Genomic DNA, 17,924 nt, shown 5'->3' with positions numbered 1-17,924 from the left:
ACCACTGAAATCTTGTCTTTTCTCTTTGAGTTATTGTAATGGCGATGTGATTTCCAGCAGATTCAGCTATTGGGATCAAAATAGAGCTGTGGTCTGGTTGACAGATTGTGTGTGGCCATGGGCTCCCCCATCCCCTGGTTTCACACTGCTACAGAAGCTCTTGGGTTCATTTGTCTTAGCTCAGTACCACTGTAGATACCAGCTTCTGTATGCGCTTAGTACAGGGCAGAGTTTAAGTTTCTTGATTTTACTAAAATCCTTGGCATTGCTAATGAATTGTAATGTATGAATGCAACTGTGCCTAGAGTTAGAGCCAACATGGAAGTGAATGAGAAAACCAGTAGCTGTTTAAAGAATCCCTGAGGGTCATATCTCACCTTTCTTTATTGAAAGGTTCAATTTAATGGGAACTCTGCTCTTACATCATGTCGTAACGATGCGAAAAGTCAGTGCTTCTCAATCTGTTGAACACGTGAGCACTAAAACCAACATCAGCCTTATTTAGGTTCTCTACATAATTAGTTTTCTTTCTACAGAAATTATTTGCCTGTCTGATTTAGCTCATTGCAAATGAGTGATATAGAACAGTAATAATCAAACAGTAGTAAATGCTACTTTATTGTCCTTTTATTGGACTTGCTCTTTTATATGTAACATGCAGTGTTGTTCTGTGTGTATGCTGTTCATCTGAACAGCAGAGTTAGAGCAGCTGAGGTCAGAAAATAACTTGATATCTGTTCAAACTACTTATTCCAAGTAGTTACCTGTAAATAACTGGAACACATGCTTTTTGTGTATAAATCATCCTAAAGCTCAAGAATTTATTTTCAACTATGTGAACTAGAACTTTACGTGAAGATGGATGTTTTAAGTCAAGATAGTCAATCTTTCCAAGATACAGCCAACTCTTCTTCATTTTTTTGGTCTTTTGTGGCCCATCTGCTACGGTGATCTGTGTATTTAGAAGATTTTGATGGTAATTTTCAGCATCCAAAGTACACTCTTAATACCGAGCTGTTGTCCCAGCTGTGAGAACTGACCTCACACTTCAGAAGGCTTAAAAATGATGGAGGAACAGACATGGCATTCAGTAGACTTACGCGCATGTTTATCTTTTATTGCATTGCCTCATGAAGCTGTCATCTATTATGTGTAAAACCATTACAAGGTATTTGGACATTCAGACTCTGATAACAAAGCCGCAAGTACTTCATTCTATGAGGACTGTCACGGAGTAATTTTTTCAAAAAACATCAGCATGTTGTTCTGTTCTTTAGGTTCATGCCAAGTGGATTTTGGACACAGATATATTCAATGAATGGATGAATGAAGAGGATTATGAGGTAGATGAGAACAGGAAATCAGTGAGTTTTCGACAGAGAATCTCCATGAAAAATGAAGAGGTAGGTGGTTCTGTGCTTAATGGGTGACCTCTTGATACATCAATATTCTTTATCTCTGCATAAGTCACATTTTTGGGACTCAAAGTTGTTAAAATGAAGGTAGTTGAACAGTTTGAGGTGCCTATGATAACACAGTCGAGTTTTAACTTTCTTCTGACATATATCCTTTATCCAAAAGTGTCAGTGTGCATGTTGATTTTTATTTTTTTTTCCCCCCCTTTCTGAGGATGGTAGGAGATAGGACCCACTCTGTGCTTTTGCATAAATGAAGCCAGGGGTGTGTTAAACAGCATCAGTTAATATTTGATTTCCAAATTCTCTGTACTTGTTGAAACTAATTTTTGTATCCCTCCTAATGCAGGAAGTTAGGACTCTGAAAACATGTTCATTTAACCTTGAGGCCAGGCTGCTCACTAGGAAATCTCTCCTGTTGGATAGAATATATTGACCAAGTCGCACATTACCTTCTGAATCTTGCTCTGAATCTGTGTATCTTAAGTACATAGCCATTGCAGCATCTGGGGGATGGCTGTAGAAAATTTAGGGGTTTTCACCTTGACAAATGGAAGTATTCTGGAGCTGAATGTGGTGTATGTTGTGGTATTATTGCTTTTAGCTTCTCTGTTGTAGGATGTATTATGGAAGAGTGTAGCCTACAGCGTTTCAATAACTAGTGTTTGAGATGAGCTAACTACTTTGCTTCTCTAACAGCCTGTACGTAGTCCAGAGAGGAGAGACAGGAAAGCAGCAGCCAGTACAAGGAAGAGAAAGCATTCTCCTTCTCCACCCCCCACTCCTGTGGAGTCGAGAAAAAAGACAGGGAAGAAAGGGTGAGTGTCTGAGTCCTGGAATTTGAGGCAAATTTTCTTGAAGAAATGCTTATGGGGAGATCTCTGTCACCTTTCATTTGTCTCACCTTAGATTACAGTAGAATAACTATTTCTACAATAGACTTGAGTGATTTTGCTTGTGCGGTGTATGTAATTTCTTTACTCTGTAGAAATGTATTGCCTGCAGGTTGGAGGAGCATCTAGTGCAAGTTGGCATGTTATTTGTGTCAGTGACAGGATTCATTGCTGCATCAAGAGTAGAATTTCTCAAATGAAAAGTTACTCAGCTGCTTCTAAAATAACTCAAAACTCGTTCTGTTAGTGCAATCATGTAGTACATGTACACTTTTTGAAGTATAGCCCCATAAATTACTGCATTTAATGGAGGAGGGTTTTTTATCTACATAGCCAGGTATTTTAAAGTCCACTTCTCAAATGCAACTTTAACAGAGTAGCATTTGTGGCCTACAGAGTAGCATTTTTTCCAATGCTAGTTTGATCTCTTAAACCAAGCAAACAAACAAAAGCCAATATTATAAACTCCCATAAATAAGCTTTTATTGGGATATGTGTGGATATGGAGGTGAGCGCTTTTGAACAAAAAATTCAGGTCTTGTTTAATAGACCTGTTGGGCTCTAAGACGACAAAACCGGAAATTTATCATCTGAGGTGAGAAAGAAATAGTTGATCTGAATTACTTTTTTGTTCCAAATGTAAAGCCTGAGTTAGATGGTGTAAAGAGAGCGGTGAGTGATTCTGCCTTGTTCCCAAAATGGCTTCCTCGGTACACAGAATCGATGGTACAAGCCAGCCTTTTTTCTTAAATAAGGCAGCATGCCTTGAAATGGTCTGTTGCCTCTTCTGTTCTGTGCAGCAGATGCCCTTATTGCAACTTTAAAAAGGACAAATGTAAGTGAATCGCTGCTCTCTTGAATATCGCTAGTATGCAAGTGCTGCCAGCATGCTGGAGACAGTTTTGGAATCAAGATTTATATACAGTGGTGGTCTCCAGTCTTGAAACAGTGGAAAATACCTTTTTTTTTTTTTTTGAAACTTCGTTTAGTAATAAACAGAGAATATTTTTTGTAACTCCACCAGCACCACTTCCTACAGCATTCATGTTTTTATAAGTGTGTTAACCTAGTCGTTTAATCCGGATATCTGAAGAATAACGTCAAGATGAGAACATCTGACAGTTGCAGCTGGCAGAGAATTTGTATATGATCTGTTTTAGACAAACAGCCTTATATGGGAAAAGGAGAGGGCAGAAAGAAGAAGATGAGCAAGAAGATCTTACAAAGGACATGGAGGATCCCACACCAGTACCTAATATAGAAGAAGTGGTACTTCCCAAAAATGGTAAAAAATGCATACACTGGATTCTTTGAATGTTAAAACTGTTTAAACTGCACTGAAAAATGCACATGTATTTTGTCAAATCTTTGAAATACTTTGTGGCTGTGGGGCCAGGTGATCTGTGCCCATCTAAATTTATCTAGTCAAGGATTTGAATGTGACAGCTGAGAAGGGCAGCAGAGTCACCTTATTCTGGCTTTTTGAAATACATTTATGAAAATCCACTTAAATGTTTAGTTTCACCTATTTTAGGATTGCTCTCACCCATTATACAGAGTTCATGTTTTGGGGGGATGGAGTTTTCTGGAGGAAAATAATTGTACGCCAGGTAACCAAGATAAGCACATTAAATGAGTGGAAACTCTAGCAACATGCCAAATGTATTCAGTTCTTAATCCTTTTCAGAAAAGCAATGATCTATGCAATACCTGTTAAGTAAAGATAAGTCAGAAAAAATAATTCCTTCTATCAAGTCCTTGACACCAAACTATTTTGGGTGCCACACTATTTGGTTTTTACCTGGTTTGAACTTGCATGTAAGAACTGTTACGTGTTGTACAGGTGGAAAAAGTACAGTACTTGGTCCACTAACTGCATGAATAGAAGCTGCTTTGTGTTCAGATGTGAAATTACAGAGAAATCAAACAAATGGTCTGTTGTACTCAAACTGCACAGCTGAACTCTTTTGAACTGGAAAGATATAACAAACAGTTTATTGATAAGATAGTAAAAGCATGCTAGACTTTTTGATAATTGTATCTTGTCTGACGGTTACTCATCAGAGTTTCAATCTTGCTTACTTTTGTAGTGAACCCAAAGAAAGACAGTGAAAACACGCCTGTGAAAGGAGGAACAGTAGCAGACCTTGGTAAAATAAACACACAACACCATCCAGCACCCCCTCCCTTAAGTTTTATAGTAAAATCTTGCTTGTAGGCCAACAGAGTAAATATTTTTTAAATCTCTCAATTTTAAAAGGAATCTCTAATCCTACTCTTTTATTGAATTAATTCAGTTTTCGTATGTATTTGAGGTGAAACGTATTGACTCTTTTTCACTTGCAAGGCTGTTCCCTTGTAGGCTTCTTTTTTTTTCTTTTTTTTTTTATGTGACATATAAGCTCTTTGCTGGCAGAATTTTTCTTTTCTTACTGGGAATCAAGGTGAATCACAGGTTCCCTGAGCATTGCTAAGCCTTTGGCATAACAGATACAAACTAGTGTCCCATACCCTATTATACAAGGCTATATCTAGGGCACTGGGAAAGGCGGTAATTAGGTATGGATTCCTAAGTGTGGAAGAATTCTAATTATCCTTCCTCTGTATTCTTATCTGTTCTCTTGTCTGGGATAGTTGAGTGCCTGCATAAGGATGAGATTGCCTTAATGATGTGTGGTCCACTTTGTTTTTCTCCTCACTTCGCTTCCAAAACAAATGAAATACTCTTTCAAATTCAGCAATTGCATTGCTAGAAAGGCTTATGAGCAATCAGATGCCTTTTATTAGTGTAATTCTCAATGCTTTTACCTTTCAGATGAACAGGATGAGGAGACAGTGGCGACTGGCGGAAAGGTAACAGCAGCTGTTTCTTACTAAGTTTGGTAGAAGCTGAGATCGTAGAACTATAGAATGGTCTGGGTTGGAAGGGACCTTTAAAGGTCATCTAGTCCAACCCCCCTGCCATGAGCAGGGACATCTTCAACTAGATGAGATCGCTCAGAGCCCCGTCCAACCTGACCTGGAATGTTTCCAGGGATGGGGCATCTACCACCTCTCTGGGCAACCTGTGCCAGAGTTTCACCACCCTCATTGTAAAAAATTTCTTTCTTAAATCTAATCTGAATCTACTCTCTTTTAGTTTAAAACCATTACCCCTTGTCCTGTCAAGATCTTAATCTCATCTGCAGTAACTTAAGCCTGTAATGTTTTTCAAGTGTTATATAAGATTAAATTAGTTACTGATAGGAATGTTGTTTTGCTATTATAAAAATTCTACAAATGCTGTGAGATTATTTTGTATTTTTAAATCTAGTATATTAAAAATGAGAATGAGGAGACAGTTGCAAAGTATTTTCAAAGAAGCGTTTTTCAGATGTAAGATTTTTCGAAGGTTATGCTTTTTCTTTAGGTTTCAGGACTAAATCTAAACCCTGGATAGGCTTCCTAATCATTTTAATAGTGTTGCTGGGGTAGTTTCTGTATTGAACTGCATTGTCAGTATGCCAGGCACTATTTTTCACAGCTTGCCTAGTATAAGATGGCTGCCTGATCGTGCAGGTAAGGAAAGATCACATCTGTTTTAGGTTCATACAGTTGCAGGCCTGCACAGACACAGACACTTGGATGTGTCCTTAGTTATACATATAATTAAGAAAATCTGACTTCCAATACGGAAGTATTTCTAGTTTTACTGTATTTCAGTTCATATGTCCAATCTGTGTATGTGTTTTCAGAAATGCTAAAAAATCTTTCTGATGTTTTAAAATGGGGAAGCTAACAACTCTAGGTATGCAGACCACTGGCTAGGTAGTAAGCAACCTTTCTTTTAGTTTAGGAGCAGGTATCACACTAAGGAACAGTGGGTTTAAGTATCTAGATATGGACATGTGAACACAGATTGCCAAACATGATTCTTAGAGAAGCACTGTTTTCCAAGCTAGGGAAACCAACTCAGAAGGAATGCGACAGCAGGCTTTTCCAGTATGGGAAATGCTCTTTCTTTTCTGGTGTAACTTCTCCATCCCTGGGTGTAGAATGACCTGGAACTGTGGGGACTCAAGCAGCAATGTTAGTATTTGTTCCATGTTAGATCAGAAGAGGTTTGCTTTTAATGTCCTATGTTAAATGGTGTTTTTTGGGGGGTGTAGTCTGTTTCTCTGGTGAATGCATTTTGAGAGATGAGTGTTGGAAGTTGAGGGGATGATGAGAGGAAGAACTTATTTTCTGAATAGCTATTGTCAGATCACTAAATATATTTAGAATGATACCCTGTTGTCTTTGGGGGAATTTAGTCCCAGACAAAGATACATCACTGATACCAATGACTCTTTAAGATCCTGCTTTAGGGACTTCCTTATTTTTAACAGTCTGTTCTGTTTCTCTGAAATCTGTCTGGATTAGTAATTCAGGTAAAGAAAACCATTTAGTGCTGAGTTGCCTATAGGCTCTTCAAATAGCACCTGAGGGTTTCTCGTAGAGTTCCTATCATGCCCTGACCCTCTTTTTATATGACCTCTGTGCCCTTCTCTTTATCATTTTGGATCAGGAAGCGAAAGTGTGCTGGAGCTCCAGTTGCAGAACTCGTAGTGTTCACAGGAGGCTTCTGTTGTGAAGCAGTGGGGAAGTGACCAAAGACTTGCCCTCGGCTTGGGAATCTTAGAAAATCTTGCTCACTGGTGTCTTCACAGCCCTGTATGAGCAAACTCATGGGTCTGTTCACCTGCTGAGTGGCAGCAAATGCAGGGATGTGCAGAGTTACAAGTTGAACTTAGTATCTCTTCTTCACAAGAGAGAAATATCCGAGACCAGCTTTAAGATTGATCAAAGTTGAGTTTATCCAAGCAAGAATTTAGTGTAATGAGACAGTTTTGCAGACACAAAACTGTTACGGCCGACAAGTGTGTCCCAGTGAAACTAGAAGTAATGAATCTGATTTCCTTTAATGCTTCACTTCTGAGGAGTGAAAAGGTTAATGGGGAAAGAGTGGCAAAAAATACAACCTGTCTTAGACAATATTAAAAATTGGTGCGGTGTCAGTAACTGGAGATGGCAGCAAGAGCTAGGCTGACAGCTTACAAAGTGCTCTAGATTTGTGCTGTATTCATTACACGTGGTTGCAGTATACTGCAGAATTGAAATGCAGTGTTTTCTCCCATAGTTAGAGCATGCTTAATTTTATGAACAGGATGCAAAGCCTGATCTAACTGTACAGCCAAGTATGTCCTTGAGATTTGAGAGCTGGCTCTGTAAAAACTTACTGGCCTTATGCTTTCTTTAATATTTTTATGAACACAGATTACACTTTCTCTGGTCCCTGAGATTTTTCCCATTGACCAGAGATTGCATCAGGAAAAGTTTATTCTGCAAAGGATTGGAAAGCACTTGTTTTGGACTAACTTTGTGTGAGCTGGGAGTTGTTAGGTATGTCTCTTGCAACCTACTAACTGTTGTATTCCCTCCATGACACAGGAAGATGAAGATCCTAACAAAGGCGATCAAAGTAGGTCAATCGATCCAGGTGAAGATAACGTCACAGAACAAACCAACCACATCATTATTCCAAGCTATGCATCTTGGTTTGACTACAACTGGTAAGAAAGTCATTTGGAACTGGGGGAAGACTCAGTTTTGGTGGTTGTTTCTCATAAATCAAGCTGAGAGTTGACAGAAATTACTTTTGTTTAGGTCTAGTTCCCATGTATGGGTACATCTTTTCCATTTAAAAATCTTTCCAAGCTGACTTCTGGCAGTTTTCAGGGATTGGGAATGAGGAAGAGAATTTCAAACAGCACAGATCTTCAGTCTATCTTCAGCATTTTTTGCTTTACATTGGTTTTTATCCCCTCCCCCATGGGAAAATCATTCCTTTGTCTTGCCTACTTCTCTAGTCTTGGTATGATCTTTCTGTGTTTGTATCTACTTCTGAAAGGTGGTGGCCTTTTATTTTGCTTCAGATCTTGACTTTGAGGATAAGTTATTGCTTATACAGGGAGGATATTTGTTTCATTTTGGAATTGTCCTTGGAGTCAGAGGTTTGTGGTGTGCTATGACCGTATAACTTACTATAGTAACCCTAATGTTTTCTGTATACTCAAGCTTTTGTGGTGTGGGAAGAGAAGCAAGTGATTGGGAATGAAAGTCCCTCTACAAGTTAAACTCTAATGTAGTACTTTTTTAAAATAAAAACCGCTTTGGAAGCAGAATAAGGAATAGTCAGTTGCCTGGAAGGGCTGTCATTTGAGTGTGTATTTTGTCTTGGCTCTAAGAGTTGAGACATTGTGTAGGCTGGAATGTAAAAAGGCATGCTATGACACTTGAGTATTAGGATTCATGTGCAACTTCCAAAAGTGGGTAAGTTTTTATAGTAGTGAATTAAGATGGGATGTGAACTGTTAGTGTAAGGGTTGGTTCAATTTCCAGCTCTGGCAAGCTTTGTTACCTTGAGTCAGTTGCTTAGCCTAGGTCTGTGCCAGTGGCTTGAGTTGACCTAAATCCCCATAAATAGAACCATCTGTTTCCTCAGCCCCCTTGCTCTCCCAGTCAGAGATGATCCTGGAAGCAGAAAAGCTAAGGATCATGTAGTCTGAATTTATAGGTGCTCCAGTTGCTTTGTGAGTGGAAAAGCTCGAGGTGTAGTTCTGTTACGCATGCAGAATGAAATGCTCCATTGATGCACTTCCTAAAGGGATAAAACTGTGGATCTGCTGTAGATCAGGAAAGGCAACTTTGTATAGCTCGAGCTAATTGAGGTTTGCTTTAAACCAAGGTGGGCATATCTGTAGTCTCTGTGCTTCAATTCCTTGTTTGTAAAGTGAAGGTACAATAGTACTTCCCTATTGAGAAAATGACGACAATGACATTATGTCATGAGATCATTCTGATGCTATTGTACAAGTGCCTTTTGGGCATGACAGGTAATAATGGTTGGTTAAAAATTCTTGATGGGTGCATTTGCAGCAGCAGCAGTAGTTCTAATGGAGTGCCTGAGAGCTAAATCTGTCTGTGAAACATAGCTAAAAGACTAATGTGGTATTTCTGAAGAGACAGAATAAACTTCTCATTGCATCAGGTGTACTTGTTCTGACCTTCTGAAAGGCAAACGTAAAGCATCTCTGATGGGTAGAGTGGACATCCACAAGGTAGCAGGATGATACGAAAAGAAGCTTTGATTTTTGGATTCTAGTGCTCCAGAAACAGCGTGTTAAGGTGATTTGGGTTTAAGGCTGAAATAACAGCACAGTTGTGAGACTGGCATTTTTCTGTCTTTGAGCACTTCTTTTCCATTCAGAGATAGGTTTTTGTAGTTCTGGAGAACTAGAGAGCATATATGTAGCACTGTCTCACCTCAGGCTCCAGGTGTTAACTGCTGTTGCTGTCCCAGCAAGATGCTGCTTGTGTTGTGTAAATACATAAACAAACCACTATCTGCAGCCCTCCCAAATTGCAAATACTTCTTTAACGTGGCCAGTCGCAACTAATTTAAAGTAAGCTGAAAAATAATTCTAATCTGCTTATCTCAAAATGTTTTATAAACTGCTGTTTTAGAGTAGTCCTTGCTAAAATTAATTTTCTAGTAAAAAGGTAAATTTTATTTAATGCTCAATTCAGTTTCAGTGTAATGTCTTATGCTTTGGGCAACTTCATTGCAAGAACTAGATTGTTTGTTACTACAATCTGAAAAGTTTATTGGTTAATATTCATCTTCAAGTTAGAGTATTTTCCTATGAATGACAAGTTAAGAGTAAGTGGTATCAGCGTAAGAGGACAATTGCATGATAGGTTATAAGCTGAACTTATAGGAGGAAGGAAGATTTGTAAAGAATATATTTTTCTATTTCCTTTAAAAGTAACAATTCTTAAATGACCATTGTAGTTATCCAGATTTTAACTTGCATAAAGTATGTGCCATTCTACACATTTCTGTCTTAAGTTACTCTAGCAAGTCCTGCATGTCTGAGACTTTTTTTATAAGATGGAAGGGTTTTTAATCTTGAAGCTATTTCCTCACTTAGTAATAGGTGGGTTAAATCTTGGGTCCCTCAAAGAATTTGCATATTAAGATCTTAGAAAAGAAAAAATGAGTTGACTAATCAAGTTCCATATACTCTGGCTGTTTACATGAATTATAATTTTGCTTCGCAGTAAAAACCCTCTTATATATCGCATTATATGCCATGGATAACGCAAAATGTTCTTGTTCATTTGTTGCTGGTAGAACTCCACAGATGCAATCACCCTGCAATTAAAATGTTTCAGGACCAAATGTCCTTATTTATGTTAAAATAAATCATATAACTTCCTCCAATCCTTTTTTTAGGAAATATGAGAACGTGATTCCATAAGTTTCCACAGTGCTATTGACACTGTCAGGCTAGTAGTATGTGCAGATTGGAAGATTCTACTAAAAGAACATTTAAACTTAAATACTTTACTTGGAACAGCTATGGAAGGAAAAAAAAAATGTATTTGTCAAATAACTAAAGCTGATTTTTCTGTGATCTTTACCTTAGTTTATTTTATATAATGCATAGCATCTCATGTGTCATTAGTTCTGCTCTTCCATATGTGGTCAGTTTTCGTTCTGCATTTCTTCCTTGGAGTGCAAAGGGAAAGAATTATTTTTAAACAGTGTTTAGTTGCTCCAAATATCCATACTTTGGATTTTATTTTCCCAATTGACCAGGGAGGTACTAGCTACGTTCTTGAAGCCAGTCTCCTACCTGACTTGTGAGCACTAATAATTACTGTAGATCCAACTTTGGAGTTGGACTCAAAGCACTTACTTGTACTTCCATCTTCTAAGTACATACCATAAAAGCTTGGGTTCTTTGAGGTGTTGGTACTTTGCTGGATGTTTGTCCTAACTAGGTTGGAGAATAAAGATACTTCTGTCAGAATATGGAACTCGTGAAGGTACAGTTGGAAATGGGCTGCTGCTCAGTACTTTTCAGAGTTTGATTAGGGCAGCTTTGGGTGTGTATTTTTGCTTTGATCAAGGACTGAATTTTGTGATGCTTTTTTAATGCAGCTTTGGTTGTTTGATGAAATAAGCAAATTTCAAAGGGTCATGCTAGAATACTAGGGTTTCTAAAACCAAATCAAACCAACCCCACCGCCCCCAAACCACCCTTGCTATTCTCCCTCAAAATAGTCATTTGAAAGTGTGCAGAGTACTCCAACATTATTTAGCCTTTGGCATCTGAATTGTGTATTTTTGTTACAGTATTCATGTGATTGAACGTCGTGCTCTTCCTGAATTCTTCAATGGAAAAAACAAGTCCAAGACTCCAGAAATGTAAGTAAAACGTGAATACAGGTGTATAAGAGTGCGGCAAGATAAAGGAGCTTCCAGTTTCATGAATCCTGTGGTCACTTCAGCTATGCATGTGTTAAGCAGATACTGTCTCTAGGAGCATGAAAAAAGGAAAGAGCACCTGTACAACCACTTCTTGTAGTTTGATAATGTCTGTGCATTATTGTTGTAGAGGTAAAAGTTTAAATATCAAAGTAGTAGTTAATAGTGGTTATCCAGGAAAAATAAAACTAGTTTCTCCCAAGTAATATTGGAACAAATTCCTGAACTTTTTTGTGTGGTACAAGACATGATCATCTTCCAAAGACATCTGGAAAATTTCATGATACTGTAGAAACTTAATAATCCTCCTTATTTTTCTCTTCCTTCTCATGGCATGCTGTATTTTTGAGACTCGGGAGTTTAGCATGTAAGCACTGATCACAGAGTTGTAGGATGCTGTGTCAGACTGTGGAATGGATTTTGCACAGTTATCTCTGTTGATTTCATGGTTCCCTGAGCAGCTGATGGGTAATTCTGAAAGTGTAGGTGAGGGTCAGAAAATGAATCTTCACAGGCCTGAGATGTAACTGTGCTTTCAGATATCAGGTAGTCCGATTTAAATCGGGGAGCTGGGGTTGTGTGTTGCAAGAAGAAAAATATTTTTTCTTATATAGCTGTTCCAAACTGTCTAGTGACATTTTAATTCTGGCCATGCCTGTTAAATCTAGGTGGAGTTCTCAGTTGAATTTAGATCCAGTTTGTACCTATCTCGTCTCCTTGTGAGATCTAGTATCTACTGCGGAACTTAAGTGTTCTTAATTCAAAATCATACACTCACAGCTCTTTGAACAGCTTAAACAGCTTCAGGGAAGCTGTTTAAAACAAATATTAAAAAAAGCTGATTATTGTCTTGAGGTATTGCAAGTTTTTTCATACATTGAATGATTAACTTGTTACACTGCTAAGTCAGATCAGAAGATAAGCTGCTGATTTTGCATCAGATGCTTATCTTGAGAATCTACTGCAAGGCTTGTTATGTGCATTAGTAAAAGTACACCTCCCCTTCTCTGAGAATTTTTCTGTTATAACAGTAAATTTAGTTATTCAGAGCAATCGTAGAATCATAGGATGGTTTGGGTTGGAAGCCACCTTAAGGGTCATCTCATTCCAACTCCCCTGCCATGGGCAGGGACACCTTCCACTAGACCAGGTTGCTCAAAGCCCCGTCCAACCTGGCCTTGAACACTTCCAGGGATGGGGCAGCCACAGCTTCTCTGGGCAACCTGTTCCAGTGTTTCACCACCCCCACAGGGAAGAACTTTCTTACATCTAATATAAATCTACCCTCTTTCAGTTTAAAGCCATTACTGCTTGATCCATCGCTACATGTCCTTGTGAAGAGTCCCTCCCCATCTTTCCTGTAGTCCCCCTTTAGGTACTGGGAGGCTGCTCTAAGGTCTCCCCGGAGCCTTCTCTTCTCCAGGCTGAACAGCCCCCATTCTCTCAGCCTTTCCTCACAGCAGAGGTGTTCCATCCCCCTGATCATCTTCATGGCCTCCTCTGGACCCGCTCCAACAGGTCCATGTCTCTCCTGTGCTGAGGAGCCCAGAGCTGGACGCGGTACTGCAGGTGGGGTCTCATGAGAGGGGAGTAGAGGAGCAGAATCCCCTCCCTTGACCTGCTGGCCACGCTGCTGGTGATGCAGCCCGGGACACGGTTGGCTTTCTGGGCTGTGAGTGCACATTGCTGGGTCACGTTGAGCTTCTTGTCAGTGGGGCCCTGGGAAGTTGGGAATGTTCTTCCTTGGAGTCTTTCAGGCCTTGCTGGACAAAGCCCTAAGCAACCTGGTCAAAATTCAGTGCTGACCATGGTTTGAGTAGGAGATTGGCTTAGAGACCTCCTGAGGTCCCTGGCACCCTGAATGGTTTTCAGTCTATAGTCTTTACTCACAACTTCTCTATGTGTCTGAGTTGCAGAGGTAACTATAGCTGTATCATATTGTTTCCAAAATGTATTTGACACCAACTCTGCTCCATCAGTTTTACTATTAAGCATATTTTTGGTTTGGGGTTTCTAGGACTTGGAGTCTAAGACTGCAAACAGATTGAATTGTGAAAGAATGCTTATCTTCCTTATTTGCCATTGGTGTGGTCATCATGTGTAGTCCCATGCTTCCTTTTTCAGTTGACATCAGAACATCAGGTCTCCTGATACTCATCCGTGAGCTGCTACTGGTTATTGCCTATGAGTGAAGCAAATTAGGGACTCCTCCCAATCCTAGAGATGTATTTTTGTTGCCATTTAGGGATTGTAGGAGTAGCATGTGGTCTTTGCTTTGTGTTTCCTTTTAAAATAGAATAGAAACATCCTTCTGAATGGATATGTCTTGCCTCCAGCTTAGTTTTCAGGCCAAATAAAATACCGTGTTTCAAAAGCTAACACAGGTTTGTTCTTCTGACAGTAGTGCCTGAGGGGTGGTTTCTGTCTTAAAAGGGATTTTAACTAAATACTAGTTGACTTATCTTTCACGCCGTTGACAAGTTTTAGCTGATGGGTCATGTCATTGTTGAAAACAGGCTCCCTTCAGGATAAACTTTAGGGATGTTTCTGTCTTAGGCTTCTCTCTTCACCTAGTAATGTGACCTTAACTAATAAATATTAAACTAATTTCTGCAGCCAGGACAGCTTTAAAGTACCTATTCTTGAGCAGGTGGTAACCCAGTTGTCTCCAGGAGCATTAAAAAATGTTCCTGAATATTCCTCTATGGAAGAAGCTCCCTTTTTATTTCTTGCTTACCAAACATTCAACATGGAGGAGCCCAACACCTAGTTCTATAACTTTTTTCCCAGCAAGTTTCATATATAATTTGGGCAGAATGAAGATGTGGGATTTTGGCAGGAGTGTGTACTTGCAGCATCTGTCTGCTTATGTGTTGCCTGTGAAAGGCATTGGTGTTCCACCGCTGTATGATTTATATTTTTGGTTACTAGTTGCTTTCGCACACTGCATGTAAGAATTTTCCAAAGGCAGAAATCTGCTTATAATATGTTCTTTTGAACACATCTTTGCATAGGATACTTAACTCGTATTTGGCAGATGGGTTTTGTTCCATCTAAAGAACAGGGCTAGCAATAATTTTGTGGTAGCTGATTTTGTTCTGAACAACTTGTATTAGGAAGCATTAGTACACTCCAGAAATTTACTGAAAAAGCCTGCAAAGCAATGTCTACAGTGCAGGAAATGGGCTGAACCCCAAAACCTGCTCACTTGGACTGTTGTGCACTGAAATATGGGAATCTCATGGGAGTCGTAACTGTTCCTAGCTCAGTGAGTGGGGAGTGCTGTGCTGGCTTCTGGGTTCTTGCCCTCTGCTTTTCAAAGATCTTATCTTCTCCATTTTGCTGTTCTCTAACCTTTCCTTACTGATCTTTTTATGCATTTAAAAAGTCCACATGTAGAAACAGTAGCATCCATCCAGTGTACTACTACTGGTTTTTCTGCATAGTTGTTTTCCTTCCAGGTTCACAGAGGGGATTGATGAGGATTATTTAGCCTGTTTCCATGTGAAGACCAGACCCTAGTAATTTCTTCTGTAGCTAGTGGTCTGTTCAGTGAGTACTTGGTTAGTGACCAAGCTACAGCTGTAGTCACAGGGTGATTTGGAGTGGGGCAAGAATATATTTTTGACCTATTTCCACCAAGGATGCAATGTCAGTCTTTTAGAAACTGAGAAGATATGACCATCTACGCGTCCCTGATCTTTGCATGTATCACGTTTGCAGCAGAGGTGCAGCAAAGGCATGAGACTAGGTGCTTACTTTCCTCTTTGTATTATTTGTGGAAGAGCAGATGTTTCAAGGAGTTGTCCTGTCTTCTGACACATCTGGTGCTAGACTTATTACTGCTGCTTTTGATTGCAGTTTTCAAAGTAGTCAGTGTAGCCATTTGAGTTGCTTAATTTTTTAATTTTACTTGCCCACGACTATTTGTGCACTTTGTAATTTGTGTGCTTCGATGTGCTGCTAATCCAAATACAGACAGAATCCAGAATGAAACCATCTGCAAGAGATGGGTCATATTCAGTATATATATTTATTATAAAAATAAATTCTACTTACCTATTGCTTTTGATACTGATTTGTAAATTTCATCAATAAAAATTTTCTGTTGCTGTTTGCTTGTCAGTAACACAGGTGTTTGGAGAAGGTGAATCCTCAAATGCATTCTGAACTTTGTTAGACATCAATGTACATGAACTACATATCAATCGTCTTTCAGATACCTGGCTTACCGCAACTTCATGATTGACACCTATCGCTTAAACCCTCAAGAGTACTTGACCAGCACTGCCTGCAGAAGGAATCTGACTGGAGATGTGTGCGCTGTCATGAGGTAAAAGCCATGAATCTTTCAGCCACTGCCTTCACTTTAACAAAAAGAAATAGGAGCTGCGTTAGAAATGCAAGTGGTCCAGTATGACAGCATAGGTGTGGGCAATAGCCATCGTGCTGTTGATTAGCAGTTTCCCCACTTTTATGGTAACCAGGCTATTTTATACTGTTCTTTATTTATAAGATTCTGTCTGCTTGCTGAACCATGCCTACAGAGTTTGGATCTTGACTTGTGATTATTTAGGTTCTGATGTTTAGTAAGTATGTGGAGTTTTTTCAGAAATTCTGGTTTTGCAAGTCAGTTATGTCAGTTGTATAGTTGTGCAGCCCTCACAGTCTGTACATTGTCTGCAAATGGTTCTATGCATGCAGCCCTAGCTCTGCTTTGCCTTTGTCCTTAATTAAGTAATTTCCTGTTATCTATAACCAAAAATGTCATGTTTTGTTTTATGCAACATGCTGAAGTGCAGTCAAGTCCACACAAAACTCACGCTGTGTGGTTTGTATTGCTATTCATGATTAGTGACGGATTATAGAAGCTTCTGGATCTGTGTTTGGTCCAGAAACATAAACTTCTTCCTTTGCTGTCTCCTTTCTGCAATGTCAAACACAAGCAAGGCTTTAGTTATTCAGATTTTAATTTGTCACGTTGCTTCATAGAGTACATGCTTTTCTGGAGCAGTGGGGTCTGATTAACTACCAAGTGGATCCAGAAAGCCGTCCCATGGCAATGGGCCCTCCCCCTACTCCTCACTTCAATGTGCTGGCTGATACACCCTCTGGACTTATGCCTCTCCATATCCGCACTCCGCAGGTGAGCCCCGCAGGTTGCACTAATGTGTGTTTGCCTTAGCTGTAGCCGGTATACATCTCAGTAGAATAATTTGTGCATGATTTGTTGAAAGGTTCGCTTTTTTTGTCCATCTACGTTGAGAGTTTCAGGTAGTTAGAATCTCCAAAAGAAATTTGCTAGTATTGTGTGCAAGTGATATTATATAAAGTCATCTCTGTAGACTCATGTTCAACTTCTTTGTTCATTCAGTCTGTGTTCTGTTCAACATTGGTCTGAAAACCTTGAAAAACTTTCAATTCCTACCTCTCTCATCTTTCTCTTGTAATGTTTGTTCACAGGTTCCAGCTGCTCAGCAGATGTTGAGTTTTCCTGAGAAAAACAAAGAGAAGCCTACTGATCTGCAGAACTTTGGACTTCGCACAGACATTTACTCAAAAAAGACTTTAGCAAAGGCAAGTATGTTGGGATTTTTTCCCCTGTGCCTTCTGTTAAGCTTTCTTCCTTGAGTGTTGTCCACTAGATGACATTGAGACAACTTCTGTTACATTCCTGTTTTAGATTTCTTCTGTCTCAGTGTAGGACACTAAGATAGATGGTTGTGTTGTCATTATTTCTACAAAATCTGATATCCATGTACCTATCCCAAGCGAGTCAATAGTGTCAGTCTTCAGACCCTGAACTCTTGTTATGTTATTGCATATTTTACCTGAATGGTTCAGAATGAACAAACTGTCTAATAATTCAGTACAGAAACTTGAGATCTTTCAGCAGGGTCTTCAACTATCCTGTTTTCCAAGTCTGAGCAGGGTTTTCCAGACTGAGAGAACTAGAAAGTTGCTCGATTACAGAAGTCGTCACAAAACCATTGCAGGGGATGCTTTGGCACTGTCATTGCTGTGTATTACATTGGATAGTTAAAGTTCTGAGGTGTCCTGCAGTGATACCGGTAATTCCATAACCTCTTGCCTTTCTCCTGCTGCCTGATACCTGTGTGTGTACCTGATAGTGCTCAGAGGTGTTGCAGGAATACCATGTTAGTACTTCAGCTTAGCCTTCAGTCTGGAAAGTCTGCAGTGTTCTGCTGATTAGTGCCTCTCTTGGGCAGACATCAGGCTAATTCTATGTAATTGGTTTCT

The 17,924-nt window shown here is 39.4% G+C and overlaps 1 protein-coding gene across 2 annotated transcripts in view; it reads left to right on the top strand.

The window, feature by feature from the left end:
• The window catches only part of SMARCC1 (SWI/SNF related, matrix associated, actin dependent regulator of chromatin subfamily c member 1), a 91,558-nt gene that overhangs the window by 26,502 nt on the left and 47,132 nt on the right, over positions 1 to 17,924 (top strand). For both annotated transcript variants that reach the window (XM_052809156.1, XM_052809150.1), the window contains 10 exons: positions 1,278 to 1,403; positions 2,115 to 2,233; positions 3,469 to 3,593; positions 4,399 to 4,458; positions 5,124 to 5,161; positions 7,778 to 7,899; positions 11,532 to 11,603; positions 15,883 to 15,996; positions 16,656 to 16,809; positions 17,127 to 17,240. In XM_052809156.1, coding sequence (XP_052665116.1) covers positions 1,278 to 1,403; positions 2,115 to 2,233; positions 3,469 to 3,593; positions 4,399 to 4,458; positions 5,124 to 5,161; positions 7,778 to 7,899; positions 11,532 to 11,603; positions 15,883 to 15,996; positions 16,656 to 16,809; positions 17,127 to 17,240 — 1,044 coding nt within the window. The remainder of the gene's footprint in view (positions 1 to 1,277; positions 1,404 to 2,114; positions 2,234 to 3,468; positions 3,594 to 4,398; positions 4,459 to 5,123; positions 5,162 to 7,777; positions 7,900 to 11,531; positions 11,604 to 15,882; positions 15,997 to 16,655; positions 16,810 to 17,126; positions 17,241 to 17,924) is intronic.

Source organism: Harpia harpyja, chromosome 1 (assembly GCF_026419915.1).
Source record: "Harpia harpyja isolate bHarHar1 chromosome 1, bHarHar1 primary haplotype, whole genome shotgun sequence".
NCBI classification, from domain to species: domain Eukaryota; kingdom Metazoa; phylum Chordata; class Aves; order Accipitriformes; family Accipitridae; genus Harpia; species Harpia harpyja.
The sequence above is the reverse complement of the archived record's forward strand: the minus strand, read 5'-3'. Positions and strand labels throughout refer to the sequence as shown.